Consider the following 17,352-nt stretch of genomic DNA (forward strand, 5'->3'; position numbering starts at 1 on the left):
GATAACGAAAAGACATCAGTATGTTAGGGGAGAGCAAATGTGCAGGTTTTAAAAGCAGCATGCCCTGAAATTTACTTTTCTTTTTGAAACTGTGTGAGTTTACAGAAATTTACTAACATAAAAGTCCCTGCTCTGCACTGTATTGAGTTTTAGATATTTCATATACAGATTAAGTGAGGCATTCACAGTACAAATTAGTATTTCAGGACATATTTCCTTGATCTACATTGAATCCATCAAGTTACCAAAAAAATGTTAAGTACGCATCCCTGAATTCTCATCAAATAAATGTATCACTAGATGTTCTGTTTTGTTCATTTGTTGTTGATTTTTTTTTTTTAGAAAAAAATTCAAATAACAGACAATCATTTTCCATCATCCTGCTCTGGATGTGTTGAACAAAGAAATTTCCTTGATCGAATTTTATCATTGCCCCATCCCCCTTAGAAAAAAAAAATACTAGAGTATCAGGAGGCACAATTATTTCTTGTAGCTGTTTTTATTCTTTGAGATCATTGAAAGCCACTCTAGGGAAAAAAGATCAATACCATATTCCAATACTCCTTGCAATTTGCATAATTGATTGGACAGCCCAATGCCTACAAACTGCTAGAGAATCTATTGACTCCTCATTTGCATTCATTTATCTCACTGTTTGCTGCCTCGGCGATTAGTACCTGGCCAAACGTGGCCATTGCTCATCACAGCCACGTTCAAAGAGAGAGGGCTTTTGTGTTCGACGATATGGTTATAAAGGAATTGAATTAAAATGAATTGAAAAATATGCCTGATGCTGCATTGCATTAAAAAACAGCGAGAATCATTACTCCGATGTTTGGCTACATCTAGCAACAGATACACAGAGTTTGTTTACATATAAACATTAGGTTTCCTAGGTGAAAATACAATGCTGCTACAAAATTACAATGTTATCACTTTGCAGTCAAGAACGAGTTTAGAAATAAGGCAACATTACAATAGACACATGAATTTTGATGCAAGAAGAAAACTGACAAGAATTAGAATGTTACAGAAAATAATGAATTGTGATTATTGGCTGTGGCTTACAAGTTGATATTTCTTTTAAAGTGCAATATGTGCAGTGGTGAATAAAGCATGTGAGAATGAAATTAAAAATCATTATTGATATTAGTTATTGAATGCTTCAACTCTTGCTCAAGTGGCTTGCCATACTTACTTCCACATATGTGTGTGAGCGAGACATGATGTAACAGGGACGGGAATCAGCAATATAACATCATGGAATGTCACGTAGCGGGGTGAAAGAAATGAGAAATGGTCAAGGAGTAAAAAAAAAGGAGTTAAGACCCGGTTCCATATCATTCTGTTGAGTAATATACAGATAAGCATGTTGTGATACACCATGGAAGCGGAGATATAGTTTCAACGAAATCCATTTGTTTGGCTGAACGATCTGCAAGCAGACAATTTATATATATCTCAACATAAGCATGGGGAAAGGAGGATGCAAGGAACAATAATAACAAATGCTAGAATGGAGCAAAAGCATTTTATTTCATATCTGACTAGATGTTGATGAAAGCTATCACACATCTAATGAATTTATGATCTAATTTTCCTCATTACTAGAGAAAAGCTATTTTGATTCGAAATGAGTAATTCAGTAGAATAAATGGACTAATCGATCAGCAAATTTTTGTCTATTATCAACTGAAAAAAAAGCAAACATTCATTGTCATAAAGTCTGTTTAGAGTATGGACCATCTTTACTGACTGATTTTTCACATGCGTTCACAGTAGTCTTTTTTTTAAACAATTGCTCATCTATACATTCCTGTAAAACACATCAAACTGCAAATAAAATTCATTGAAAAAGCTAGATTGACATAGAACTTAATGCAAGAGGAGAAAAATAACAAGTTAAAAGCGTGAACTTTGTGCAAAACTCTAGGGTCCTCAATTACCATTTTATGACAATGCATACTTTCCCACATCGTAAAGCTTTCCCATTATGTGCTCAACAAGCTTCGAAGTACTTAGGATTTCCCCGAAGCATGCACTTGATGGTTTTTTCATCAATCAGGCATTTACATATTATTCTTTTTTCTTTTGGGGGGGGGGGATGTTAGGGTGGCACAAAATGCTGTAACTGAGAATAAATACAAAGAAAAAGGTTTGCAAGTGTAGATGATTTGTCCTGTAATAAAACACAAATTTTCAATAAGAGGGCAGCATTGGACATGAAAATAAAAAGCGCAAGCAATGAACAAATTAATATCATCGCATATAAGCAACTAAACATCTTCCTTGTACTGGTTCTAATCTAATTGCTACTACATGGTTAGATTTCATGATCACAAATAAAGCAGTGTATTACTTTACATGTCATTTTCTAAGCATGATTATGGCATAATAACATTTAATAAATAAATAATAACTGTCTAGGCGTAAACAAAATTTGACCATCTAAAAATCATCTAAGTGATGCTGACATTTATATCACTTTTCCATATTGCATGAGTATCTTAAATGACAATTATGATGTGAAAGAAGAAAGACATGTTAAATTATTACATCTGAATTTTTGATTGGAAACAAATGCATTCTTATAATATAACTGTCATCTAAAAGTATCACGGATATTGAATACGGACATTCCAATATGATGTAAGACTCCACATTGCTGAGTAAACTGCTGAATCATTTATTGCAAGAAAACTCAACCTTTGTCATTTCAACCAGTGTGTCATTTTCCTCACAGAACAAAACTTGAAGTCTAAAACACACACACACACACACACTAAAAAACAAAGTGAAACAAATACGCTCATGTTTGTCAAAATACATCTTATTGTCAATGGGGTATACCTGGAGTTCTACATTACATCAAATCTCATTTCTGTTCCACTTGTTTTTAGGCAGAAACATATATAGCCATAAAATAAATTACTTCAGCCCTTGGTCATTGTATTTATAAAGCTACCTTCAGAAATTTCTGCCACAGAAGACATCTAATTCATGATATCCTGGGGAATTTTGCGGCAGATTTTATCTTCTTATCATTGTAAACTGACTCTCCTGAATTTTACTCCACATCTTTTATCTTTTGGAACTGGTTGAACTAATTAAACCTGTACAAAAGCAGAGAGAAATTTATCATAAATTTGTAAATTTGAGAGAAGACATGGAATATTAGTCTTAGAAAAATAAGTAGCAAACTTTTAAGAATCAATGACAAATTAAGCAATTAAGAGGATTTTGATAAAGTAGCAACTGAAACAAATAATTATACAGCAACAACACGGGGCTTAAATCAAAAAGGATGTTTTACTATAAATTCAAAAACCCTAACAATGAATAATAAACATTATGACAGAAAGACACAGACTAAATCACAGAATTGATGTTTGCTGATTTGATTGGTTACACGACCCAGTGTGATCTTCCAACATGGAAGTTAAGTGTATCTGCACTGCATATTTTGAAGACAACCACGATATTGGTTGCAGATTTTGACATGTGGATGGTCCCATTCACACGCGTACAGCAGCCTGCAAACAGCTCTGGAAGCCTGGGTGTCACAGTGAACGAATGAGCAAGTGGGACAACCCGAGATTGATTACGGAATATTATCTCCGAGCGCTGCCCAGATCAACTACCACACGGCACACTCAAGACGGATGCAGTCGGTCTAATGGCAGAGGGAGAAACCAACTCTTCCTTTACACGAGGACTTAGTGACAGGTTCATGCATTACCCTCCACTCTGCCTCATTTAAACCTCTGTGTGCTGTGAGTGCTGACTGACACAGAAAACCTCATAGCATTGTACACATTGTCCACAGTTCCTGGCACAGAAAGGGTTAAAGTGATAGGCTAAGCATTACCCTCCATTCTTCCCTCTTTAAGAGTCAAGAGCAGCCACCGGTCTTTTGACACCGAGGGTGCAACTGCCATGTCAAGCCCCACATTATTCCGTTCTTGATATTCTGTGTCTCATATAGTGGGAAGCATCTCCACTTCTGTGAAGAATCTTGCAGTATGATGTTGTTGAAGAATGGGAAACAATATTGATATTGGGGAGAAAAAAAATGTGTGTCTGTCATGTCTTTTGGTGATACTGCGAGGGTGGCATCATTTATGGAGAGCAAAAGGACAATGTGAAATTTTAAATGCCTGCATTATACTGGTTCCAAGCATTCTAGATCAATTCCAAATGATGGAAATTGAAGGCCAGAGTGTTGTCATTACAAACTGCCTATCATGCAAGACATCCACTAAAATATCCAAGACGGGAAGTCACACACCGGGATATCAGACGGACTTACAAACACACTTTATGTACAAACAGATATACACACAAACACCCTGGCAAGCCTCAAAACCATCAACTCAATTTGTATAAATTGGGTCATTTCAAAGGTAGGCCATTTGCGTGATATATCTTCTAAAATATATGTATATATTCCTGCCATCGTCATGATAATTAAATTGACATTTCCCAAAATCTAGTTATTTCTAGCCTGGCAGCAAAGCACCTGCCTTACCATAAGGCAGAGTTAGGTCAATTTGATTCTCTTGAGTAACGCGCCATATATATATCAACATGTTCGCAGAAATAGTGCAAAAGGGGACATCTAGATGTTCATACATCATCTGCCTCAAATATCAAACTGGGTTATTACAATGGAGACATGTGGAGAAAAGGGAATGCTGCTGTAGAGAGGACCAATAAGCTAAAAATGATTTTCTTTGAATGATATTCCCTTTGCGATGTATCTAATGTTGAAATGCACATCCTGTAGAGGGTTGAAGAAATCATGAATTTGATTGCATTTTTATCAGTTTAAGTGCCATCTTTAAACATTATAAATTACGTCCATCGTCAAATAGAGCAAAATAAAACCTTTCCAGTGATATATCACTTGTTGCAAAACAATTAATTATTCTTCAAGTTATGATAACAAATATCCCATAGTTTATTATTTTCATTGGTTTTTAGTAGGTTTAATTACAAATATCTCAAAATGATAAGAATGGAGTTAACTCATTTTGCGATCAAGTACTGTATATGCCGAATATTTCGCGAGGTTTTTATTTTCGCGAATTTTGCGAGTTAGGTGCTATTCGTGAAATTAAAGACACGCAAAAATATTGACTCTGATCACAATGTGGATGTGACGTACGCATGTACATTATCTCTGTTCAGTACAGCACTCCACAATCACGAATTTAACCACTCGCGAAATCGTCGGGAATTCTGGATTCACGAAAATTTAGACTCGCAAAATATATGGCATATACAGTATTTAAAATAGTTTCTGATCATTACACTGCCAAAGACAAAAAAGCACACCCACCTTAAAAGCTACCAGCTTGATCATTTGACAGCCATCCTTCTCATCCACTTTTGGCATCAAAGTATTGAATAAAAGTTTTATGAAGATGCACTCTTTGACAAACGTGTGTAGGTCAGAGTTGAAAAGTATTTGAACCCAAATCAACAGCTCCTTTGTCTTGTGCAAATGAGACTTATAACTCTTCTGATGTCCTCATAGTTTAACCCATTCCATACTGAATTCTGAAATGCCCAAAGACTTAACATGCAGGTCACCAGGTTCCCGTACGGAACGGGTTAATTTGAAGAAACCTCAAGATGTCTTTTCTGACAAGTTCATTAAGTAATTTGCTGCTGCTAAAACTATGATTTTAACACCTTAATTGCTTGTAAATGACAAACAGATGAATCTCATGCCTTGATGATTCTAAATATAAATTTATAATTCAATAAAAACTTATCCAATTAATGGAATTTAATGATTTATGTCAATTATCATTTCAATTATCATTTCAATTAATACCTATTGATTCCCAGCTCAGTTCATAATGAATGCAGGACTGGTGTACCTCCTATTGTTTCACTGTCAGTAACCCTTATTGAGGAAGCATGCATAAAAGCTTTACAGCATCAGCATAAACCCCAAAAGAGTTTTTGAAACAATACATGCCTGTAATCCAAGCCACTAATTATCTGCCCATCTCCAGTATCATTCAACAATGCCCTGCATCTTAAGGTATATGACAAAACATACAAAGTGTACGTATGGTGCAGCTCATTCGTTTTCTTCAAGATTCATGTGTAGAAGGCAACCTATTACGATCTAAACTTGTTATCATTTTGTATGATATTTGAAGTAGAACTATCAGAGTATAATCCTGACCTTTGAACACCCTGCCTCTTCTCCGCCGTAATATATCAAACGGCGGCTATTCAGTGCCGAAATGGTGGAAAAGTGTTTGTCGGTTGGATCCTGACGGCACGGAGAAAAATGCGTTGTCTCATTAATCATCTCTGTATGCAATAAATGGGATCAATCGACGACCACTGCCTTGATCGATGTCCCTATTCGAGAGCTGGTCATGCTGGCATTTCATTTCGGTCGGAAAAATGATGTGGACCGAACCTCTCCGCTCTTGTCATAGTGATTGATTTTCTTGCGAGCTTACCGTTGTCGGGGAACTGTACACAGAAATGACTCCACAAATTTATCACAGGCGAGTAGAAACACCGTCCTTCTCTATTTGTTTTGGATGCACATTATTCCACGACCCCCCCCCCCCCCCCTTTGGTTAGGGTGCATCAGAAACATTAGAAATGCTATTTTGCTCTGTTGCCAATCTAAGAATGTTATAGGGACTACTACTGGATAATGACTTAAACAAAAAATAATGAATTAGACAGAAATAAAAGTGCATTGCAACAATTTTAGGCATATGGCAGATATCAAAAGTAAATAATTCAATTTTCCAGAACACTGAGTGCGACGGTAATGAAAGTACACACACCCAGTAAGTACAATGAAAAAGTACAATTACTCGTGCATGATACACTGTGGTGGAATATGATTGGTCAAAATGCAAATATAAACATCAATAAAGCGAGTATTTTCCGCTCATGAATAAAGTAGAACTGGGTATTGATCTATGGAATCCATTTATCCTCTCTAGATTTAGTGGTCCTTATAACAGTACGTACAGTGGTCATGTAAACAGGAATTGGACATTAAATGCACTGTGGTAAACTATGCAATATATCTAACATTTCAATAAGTATGGTTTTCAAAGAATTCATTATTTTTATCGACAAACAAACAAGCAATCATGACTGAAGATGTCTTCACCGAAACTGAACCACCTTGTTAAACATTTCACACATATCTGTCAGTCACTCTGCAAATAACGAAGACTCTTCGCCCTCCAGTATGGAAAGTCTGCCAAGAAATTGTCATATTTTAATTGCCACTCACCCCTTACAGATGGTGGCTTATGTAAATAGATGGTAGCAGATAGATAAAAATTGAGATGAATGTATACGGCTAGGCTCCACAGAGATACAAACATTTCTCCATTGCATTGCCCCAGGCAATTAGCTGATTGGCAGCCATGTTGTAAATATTTGTCCTTCGTCGGGCCTCGAGGACAATGCCATCTCCTCTTGCAAAGACGAGTGCATTTTGCATAAAGAATGGATCACTTTCTGATCTAAGAGGGGTGTCATTTACTGCCACACAGCAACTTCTGAATTTTGATCACCTCCTCCCCCCCCCCCCCAAAAAAAAAAAAAAAAAAAAAAAAAAACCTTACAGTTGTTAGAGCTGTGCCCCTCGACTGTGGAGTAGTTTGGCAGATGAAACCAAATGCTGCTGAATCTATTTCCATGTCATCAATAATCCTCAGTCTGAAAGCCCACTGGTGACAATGTTTGACTGACCAGCTATGAAGTTTAACTGACCGGTGACAAGGTTACAGTGGCCAGTGGCCAACGATACCACATATAGTCATGTTTCTGAAATCTTTACAGCTATACATTTTCTTCAAATTTTTAAGATGATAGTGTCATCATGCCATTTAAACAAAACAAGTTGTAATGCTACAGGATTTATTGTCCCATCTTAGTTTGGTTATACCTAGAAATGATAATTAAATTTGACATAGAAACTGTGATAGAAAATTGATCTATAAGACCCAAGATCTCTTAAAAAGATCAAAGTCAAATTGCAAAGGTTTTCATTGAATAACTTACGATTGTGCAACAAGTAAAACTTTATTTCAAGGACAGTAATCAATGCAAATATCTTTCAATAAAACTTGTATACCAGTACTTGAGTTTGTATATTTTGTATATATATTTTTTGTTTGTCTGTTTTCGCTAGTAGAATGGTCTCGATACATATTTCATATATCATTTCCTAAAGGGGAAATGGACATATGAACAAAGATAATAAACAATTGTAAGAGATAAAGTTTTTGAAATGACACATTAAAATTATATATACATCTATGACGACCACTGAACCTAAATATAGGATAGAAAAAAGAAAGTGAGGTGGTGATGAGACATATGATTTTCATAAAATAAAGATTGATTTCCATGAAATAAACAAGCTGCTAAATGACATAAATACACCTTTCTTATATTCATTGGTACGGGTATTTTCTTATGAGGCTTTTAAATGTACATCTGATATAAGAGATTACATATTCTGCATCTCCAAATATACTGGGAGCAAAGAGAAGCACAATTTTTTTGGAAGTTGAAGTCAACAACATCTAAATGCTGACTTGGACGTCAGTCTTACCCGGTGTGGCAACGATGATAGCTACGACGATCAGGGAGCAGATGAGGAGAATGACCAGGAGAGATATGATGATACCTCGCCAGTTGCGCTTTTCTGCTGTCCCTCCCACCAGTTCCTGTTCATTGAAAGGAAAATTGAAATAGAATGATATTCAAAAACAGGAAAATAACAAAGATACTGCTCATGACTAAAGGTCCTGTTTACCTTTGGGAGCAGTCATTTAAGAAAGAAATCAAGATATGACATTTAATGCATACGTGTAGGTCTGTTGCACCACAAAACACCCTATCGTACAACATTTTTGCGATAAAGCCTGAAATATAAGGAGATATCTGTATTTTTCTCAATAAACCCTAACTGTAGATGGTTTAGTATGGATTTTTTTTTAATTATAACTATTGTTCACATTTTGTATATTTAACAATACTTAACATAGATTATACTAGTTCAAATTTTCACATTGGTTGTTTCTATCCCTCACTCACATTTTAGACCTATTTTCAAGCACTTAAGCTGGGTTTGGGTTTCATCTGCAAATGGTATATTATGCCTTTAAGTGAACTAAATTGGAATTTGTTTCATCAAAAAAAAAGATAACTAAAGCAAAGATGTTGCAGATATTGATTTTGTATGCAAGCAGTGCTACATGGCAATCAAGTGAACTACATTGGAATCTGTTTAAGGTCAATCCTGTCTTGTGAGGTTTACTCTGCTCAACAAGATTACATGAACATCAAGTATTTTCTGGTCTGGACTTGGATGTTGATCTCATATTCATTCATCAAGGTGAATATTACCATTCATGGCGAGGGGTATTATGCAAACCCTCTTTGCGTGGTGCTTAACCTTTTTCTCTGCAAGTTTTGCACATTCTACTTTTAAGAATGTCTTGGAATCCATTTTACAGAGATTACTCCTCACAATATGTCTTGGTTTTATTCAATACCCATGGCCAGCAGTCTGGTTCAATTTGAGCCACTTTCTCGATTACGTCGGGGGGGGGGGGGGGGGGGGGGGGGGGGGCACTACAGACATCAAACTTGGTTACACTACAAACTGAATATTATTTTCCGCAAAATACCCATTTTGATTATGCTAAGTACTGAGGCAGTGGGAAGCCTTAAAGCAATGCTAAATAATGGATGAATCTGACATTTAGCACTTGGATATCATTCAAACAAAACATCGCAGAGTACATTTGCATAATATTTACATAAAGAGAAAGTAACGACTTCACATCGCACAAAACAGAAAAAAGTTGTTTATGAAATATGGAAGACAGAAATCTGTATAGGCCACCTGAGCAGCATGCAACACAACACAGAATACAATGAACACAATAGTGGAGAGACATTATATATGCTGGCAGTGCGATCAATAGTGTTTCTGCAGATCTAATAAAGCAATGAAGGATAAAATTGAAACTGAAAGGTGATAGGAACAAAATGAATAAAGATGAAAACATCAACACAGCACCAAACTATGCAAGCATCACTTCATGTATACTCTTGCTATGAATACATAATGGTACACATTTGACATACTCACAGGCACAAACACATACACAAACAATATGATATAGAACAATTCAAAGTGCTATTTACAGTGAAATGAAATAGTTTGTTGTGTCTCATCAAAGATTCAAAATCATTCTATATTCTTCTGGTGGAAGGATGTCTTCAAAGCATCAAGGCACATTTAAGTTTCACCCATTACTACACAATTCCGCACAAAACACAAAGGCTTGGCTTGATGTATTTATGCTAATTCAAGGGTGCATAACTCACTAAACAAAAATACACACATATTCAATAAAATAAGGTTAAAGAAAATAATTGACACCAATACATAGCACACAGGATTGTTTTCTGTGAGCATGCAGGCATAACAAAAAACTACAACAATTCAAGAATATATAGAGTTTGTTCGCAAAAACCGATAAGTCCATTTTTAAAGATTTTGAAGTATGGTCTCTGTCATAAAGTACAAAATAATACCTTTTAAATGATATATCGTTCACTACATATAAAGGTACATTTTTGAAGTTAGGGTCAAAAGAAGCCAAAATTTTCTTATTATTTTCTTTATTTTTCTGGACCTTTAATCGCAAATATCTCCATTTGGCAAATATGGACTTGTCGGTTTTTGTGAAGAAACTCTTCATATACACAACATGATGCTTTGTTTGAGGTTAAAATCAACATTCACACAGACTTGACATACTACACACCATCGATATCATAATTTCATCATGACTATCATCCTCATCACCATGGTCACTATCATCGTTCAAACTCATTTTTCAATCACTCTCATCGCTGCTACCATGAGTACAGGTGAAAGATAAACTTTAACTCAGAAAGTTGCATGTAACTACGTACTTATGCAAAGCAAGCACAAAGGTCGTAATCCAGTCTGACCTACCTTGGTTAGTCACCATTTCCATCTTACATTATCATCCTAAGCTTTCTCTCACACAAACAGTCTATACCTACTCCAGCATTTCAAGCACATGCAAGCACACACTAAAAACAAACTAACAAACAAACAAAAACTCCCACACCCATACACACCCACACCCACACACACACACACACACACACACACACACACACACACACACACATACATAAAAGAAATCAATGTTATGAATTTCTGAGACTACTGGCAATAACAATAAAACTAAACAGCTTGCAGTATACTCGCTACTTAGAGCCATCATCACATCTATAGGTAAAATACTGTTATGACAAAATACTTGTGTTATGAACGTTAAAGTGTATACTCATTACATGGCAATGTTTCTACTCTTTCTCCCAAACAGAATAGAATTTAAACACAATTTGCTTTCTAATACTTGGTAGTTGAAGAGATCATCACTATGACTGATGTGTCTGATAGTATTCAAATACAACGAGGAAGCCACTGAACTATTGAATGATAACACTGTATCAGACTCGATAATCCCTTGTTATACGGGTTAAACAAGTCTCATGACTAGCACAAGCTTCCCTAATATCAATTTTCCCTCATGCCCCCAGGAACCTAATAGGTTACGTATAAAACCTGTATGGGTTTCAAAATCTTGTATGAAATGAGCTGGTTTACGCCAGACATAAAGTAAATATGCACACATTGTACAGAACATGTTATTGTTTAAACATGTTTCCTTTTGTTAAACAACTGTAGCAGACAGGATATTGATAAACATGGTGCATGGACATAAACAGCTGGTAGAGGGGTGAGAAATTAAGGCTTATAAAGATAATGAGGTGTCAACACTAGTATAGAAGTACCGGCACATGTCAAACATTTATGGAATTTTCAGCCATTATATGTGGAGACACCAGTGGTAGTCTGGATAATAAATTCCAGGCACATCCGGAGCGCCGAATGAACAGAGTGTGGACGGGAACCATTCTCGGTCTAGGGGCTTGTAAGGATGCTAGCACCATAAATATGGAATTCAGTCAGAGTGTCTCACAACTCATGGCAATTAATATTTCATCAGAAACTCGGCGCCATGGGTTTTCTATACAGTATTCTGTAAGCTCATGTCATGCCACTGCATTAGCTAGTTAGCTAGCCCCGAATTTTTCTGTGACATGCCATTACGGGGAGCTCGAATAAAGTCCCATCAGAGCTAGGGATATGGCAAATGAAGGAAATTTAGGTAAAAAGACACTAATTTGACATCTGTTAATTCCTTAAGATTGGGATACCTTCATCCAATTATGCCCTGCCCTAATGTCAGAGTCTAGATGGTTTTAAAAGTTAAACTAGAGTACGGGAAGTACACATGTATAAGACATGTTATCACAATGATTTAACTTGGCCCATTATGTCAAAATTCCACTTTCTGTGCACACAAAACCACACCTACATTTTATAAGATTGGCTTTCACTTACACTATGAAATGAATTCTGTTTCCAAAAACAAACTCGTAATATTAGCACTGTTCAGTGACAAGATCAAACTGATCATGAAATGCAAATAAATCTGGTAACATTATTTCCTCTACTTCTGGAAGGTAGACTATTGTTCCTGCTACCCTTCTGCACATATATATCATGAAAGGACATTTACAAGACTTTTAACTACCATCACAAATCAAAACTTTTATGGATGACTACAGACAATGTTGACTACAAGTAGAAAGCTTGTGGTGTTCTTTTTTTTGTTTTTCACACATCTAAAGGGAAGGAGAACTGGACTTATTCCTACATCCAATCTCGTTATGACAAGCATCTGCAAATAAAATGAGTCCCTGGAAATTTTTGTCTTTATTTGCCGATAAGCTTTGGCGATACTGGTGAAGTTTTTGTAAACAAAAGTGATGATAAAATCAGCTGGGCATGGGGTCAAGGCAACATCTAAGAAAATGCCCTGGAGAATTTCTGTCGGTGCTCCGCCGAAACGGGTATGTTCAAAGGTGTACTTGAGCGGACTTTAAATTGTGGCCAAACATGGTGAATGAAGATGGAAGGTAGCGGCGATGATTCGTGAACTTCGTCCTCTCCGCCGTCTTCCGTAGATATGAAACCACTCCAGAAGGAGGACTTTGAACTCTTGAGAAGTACAGGAGAGCACTGACAAACAGACATTACATACATACACACATACATACACCCCTTACACACACAAAACCCCCACACACATACTCACACACAAACAATAATGCACTGGTATATCTCTGCTTCAAACTGTCATACATTTTCCATGAAATTTTCCTAGTGATCTTTTGTGTATTATTACATGACCCTCCCTTTCTCTATATATTTCTCTTTTTTTCTCTCTATCTCTCTTCCTCTCTCTCTCTCTGTTTGCCTCACCGACCAATGTAAAATGATCTACAGGAAAATAGGTCACTAAACACCTCATTAGAATGCTGCACACTAGCTGCTGGCAAATTGACTAGACAACAAAATTAGAATGAAAGTAGGAAAAGTATGAAACTTAAGAAGGAAAAGCCAAGAATAGGAGGTGTAGGGCAAAATGATGTCAAAAACATCATTAAAGACATGATAAAACCATCAAGGCAACTGCCTGCTTAAGTCAAGTTACCCTTTCAAAACTGCCTCCCTCATTTTAGTAAGCTTTTACATTTTGATAAGCTGACCTATTTCTGCTAGAGTTTGTTCTACACATGATAACATCTAATGGATCTATCAGAAAAAAACAGCTTCCTAACTGGATTGGATGCACTGCGGATATAAAGGGATACTGATATTGTGCCAAGAAGGGATAATGAGTAGATTGCAGGCAAAACAAAATAACCATCACAAAAACCAAGAATTGTAGATTGGGGCCAAACATACCCGGCCATTAGAAAAAGCAGCCCTTGCACAGTAAGTAATGAGATGACCAACCCAGCTGCTTAAAATAAACCTACGCGTACCATAACCCCTTGAGGACGATGTGATTTTGCGCCATCATGTGTTTTCTATAGACACCTGCCTGAGTACACCTGTGACTAGTCTTCAACGGGTTAATCAATGTCCTGTGAATAAAACATTGAAGCTTCCCCACACAACACCTCACAATCAAATTGTGTCTTACAATTAAATTGGAAGCAAAGTGAGAGTACACATCAAGAGGTAAACTACACTTCAGTCTTTTCATTCCTTGTGACTCCTCTTCTCATATTACGGGTGTGCACAACTGAGAAGTGGAGCAGTAATTGATGATGTTGGGTAACCATGGCAACCCATCTATACAATGAACTGCATCTCCTCTCTGTAACTTTTTTGTCATCCACTCATCATGTTTACAGGCAAAATCTACAATGGGCTTTTGAAATCCTTTTTCCTGCATTAAACAGGTAAGTGGAACTGTGACAACACAGATCATGGTTGTATTTTATTTTGCTGTTGCTGCTGCTGCTGCTGATAAAATGGCAATTTGATGATGTTTTGGGTCTTGAGTAGATACAAATTGATCTCAAATGTCGGCCTTTACGAACTAATATAGAATGAAGTTAATCGAGCAATATCACTTTCAGACCTCATCTGTGGCAGAAAAAGTAAAAAATAAACGTTGTCATAGAGTTCTGTATTTGATCATGAGTAATGTCTTGAGAGAATTAAATTCTTGATAGTTGGAAAAGCATAATCATATTCTCCCTGGTCACTATTGACATTAGAACTGGTCTGTCTGTCACTTGGCTGTGGAAATGAATACTGTGCCCTTTTGAGGTTGGGGAAGTAGGAGGAGGATTAATTATTCTATCAGAGGGTATAAAGTATTCAGTATTCCTCATTACAAACGGAGCCCAGTGGAGCAACCCAAAATGTCTGGAAGAGCATTAAAGGGGGGCTGAGCGGGGTATCTACCAGATCAAAGACGGTATCAATGTCCTCCCCTAGGGGGCTGTGATGATAGTGGTGCTATATTCACCCTCCATGCATGCCTTTCACTCACCTTAAAGGCAGGCATTAGGGCACTGAGGGTCAGCACGGCTATATAGTGAAAAGTATTCTTCTTCTCTCTCTCTCTCTTTGCATGTTTAATATATGCATGTGTATATAAATACACATACAGTGTATAAATAGGGCTCATAATTAGCAGTGGCCCACTGGCCAATGGGCACTGAAAATCAATGTTGGGCCACCAATTTTCAAAAAAAAATCTTTTGGTGGCCCAATTGGGCAACTTGGATTTGAAGTGGATTGTAATATTACTTTTATTTCAGGTGAATTGATTTTGTCTTTTCAGAGACCACCATAATTTGAAATTTAAAGATGTTATTGGCCCAAATAGGCCACCAGAAAAAAAAAAAAATGTTAGTATTGAGCCCTGTATGTATACATACAAGTAATGTAATCATCTCCATATCTATTTGCATAATGTGGTCATATTTCCATCAATCATTTGTGAAATCTTGTGAAACTGTATTAAAATCTATTGACTTTGCTTCTAAACGTCCAAATTCAATGAGCATTCTATCATTTTATACTTTGATCTTTACTCTTTCTGTTTAAGGAAACTTGAACATGGGAGTGGAATAACATCTTTAAGACAAGTGACTTTGTGCCTGGCTATCAAACCTCGTGACCCTAAACCCTGGAGAGAAAGGGTGAGGAAGGAGGTGACAATCGAAGGATGATGAATACCTTGGGGGTGTTTCCTTACTCTAAGATATGACGTTAATGTCGTTGTCACCCCTAGCAGACGTAAAATCACTTCTGCCAGTTGTCAGGAACTGATTTCGGAGAACTAAGGTCCTTTCAAACTCTCCGAGGAGGACGGGAAAACAAACACATATGATATCATATTTTTCTCATACTAGTAATCTTTGAGTAAACAACCTACAATAATTATCATAAATCTCAAGAACATCGTCCAAATAATCCACGGGGACTTTTCTGCCGATCTCATTATTTGACCATCCTTTCAAGATGAAACTCCTATTCGATGACAAGCTCTGTTTACGTTTTCCGATCTTTCAAAACGCAGTCCACACAAAATGCCCTTCCTGACTGGGCACTTATTGTATTAGCCCAATAAGCAGTGTAGAGTGGCCTCAAGGTAAAAACAAGAAAGGAAGAGCTAAGTGATAATAAAGTGAGACTGGTAATCCAACACACTTTTTTCCACGTACCAGCCTCATGGCATGTTTACTACACGACACCACTGATATTGCAGCTCTAATGATATTCCATTAGCCAAGATTGGCTCGGCCCTGGAAAATATTGACATAATTTCGGCATTCATTAGGCTCTATTCGGCATCAAGCATAGAGGAGCCATTATTGATTTCTACGCCTTATGGCAAGCATTTTTTACCAGCACCTGTATACTGCCATGTTTGCCAATTTCCTGCAGAGTGAAAGCTGTCCCTTGACAAAACACATCTCGCTACATTGTAAACTCATATCATGCTTTTTGTACACTTCACCATCAGTACATACTCTGTCATTTTGAACATGTCACATTTTTTACCTGAAGAAGCCAACATTTTCTAAAACTTCCAATTCCACATTTGCTTGTGACAATTTAAAAACTTATTCACAATTGTCACATTATGGGATATCTGATTCATAACTTAAAGAATATTCCTTGCTACAAAATGTTACAACTGAGGTAATCTTAATGGAAAGGTTTTATTTTGCTCTATCTGATGGTGGACTTACTTTAACATCTTAAAAACTGGTGCTTGGTCCATTTTATAGTGAAACTCTGTGATTCAAATATTAACCATGCTAAAACAAAAACGTTCACTAAATCTATTAATACAATTTCAGAAAATATCTTGGGAGATATCAGGAATATAAGGTTAACTTAGGAAATCACAGATTCTAACTTTTTTTGAGTACCTGTATTTACAGTACTTTAAACCTCTATATTTCATAGCTTTATATTTACAAACATCCAGATATGCCGGTATCCCATTGGACCATGCAGCTGACATTTTGATAACTAGAAATACTGCTGAACAGTGCCTTTAAGTGATGTCTCAGTTTTTGGGTGGCTATAAAAAGCATGAAATATCTTTCTCTACAACATATTGATTCATTTCCACTGATGGATTGCCTTACTCAAGGTAATATACCAGATTTTGCTGATGTGCTCAGAAAGCACCATTAACCAAAGAGCAGACTTACTATGCATCACACAACTGTTGAACATGTCTCATGTCACCATTGTGAAGATTAATACCATAATGGCAGTCTCAAAAAATGAGCAAAGTTGGTCAAATTGGCAACAAAATGGCAGCCATCATTCCTCTGAGG

General features: G+C 36.6%; 1 protein-coding gene across 1 annotated transcript in view; it reads right to left on the minus strand.

The window, feature by feature from the left end:
* Positions 1 to 17,352, minus strand: part of LOC139720596 (A-type potassium channel modulatory protein DPP6-like) — a gene marked incomplete at its 3' end in the record, with an annotated part of 288,877 nt that overhangs the window by 17,901 nt on the left and 253,624 nt on the right. Inside the window, exon 3 of the mRNA XM_071631951.1 lies at positions 8,621 to 8,735. Within this exon, the coding sequence (XP_071488052.1) occupies positions 8,621 to 8,735 (115 nt within the window). The remainder of the gene's footprint in view (positions 1 to 8,620; positions 8,736 to 17,352) is intronic.

Source organism: Diadema antillarum, unplaced genomic scaffold (assembly GCF_040938485.1).
Source record: "Diadema antillarum isolate AM-2024a unplaced genomic scaffold, OU_Dant_1.0 scf00000130, whole genome shotgun sequence".
Taxonomy (NCBI): domain Eukaryota; kingdom Metazoa; phylum Echinodermata; class Echinoidea; order Diadematoida; family Diadematidae; genus Diadema; species Diadema antillarum.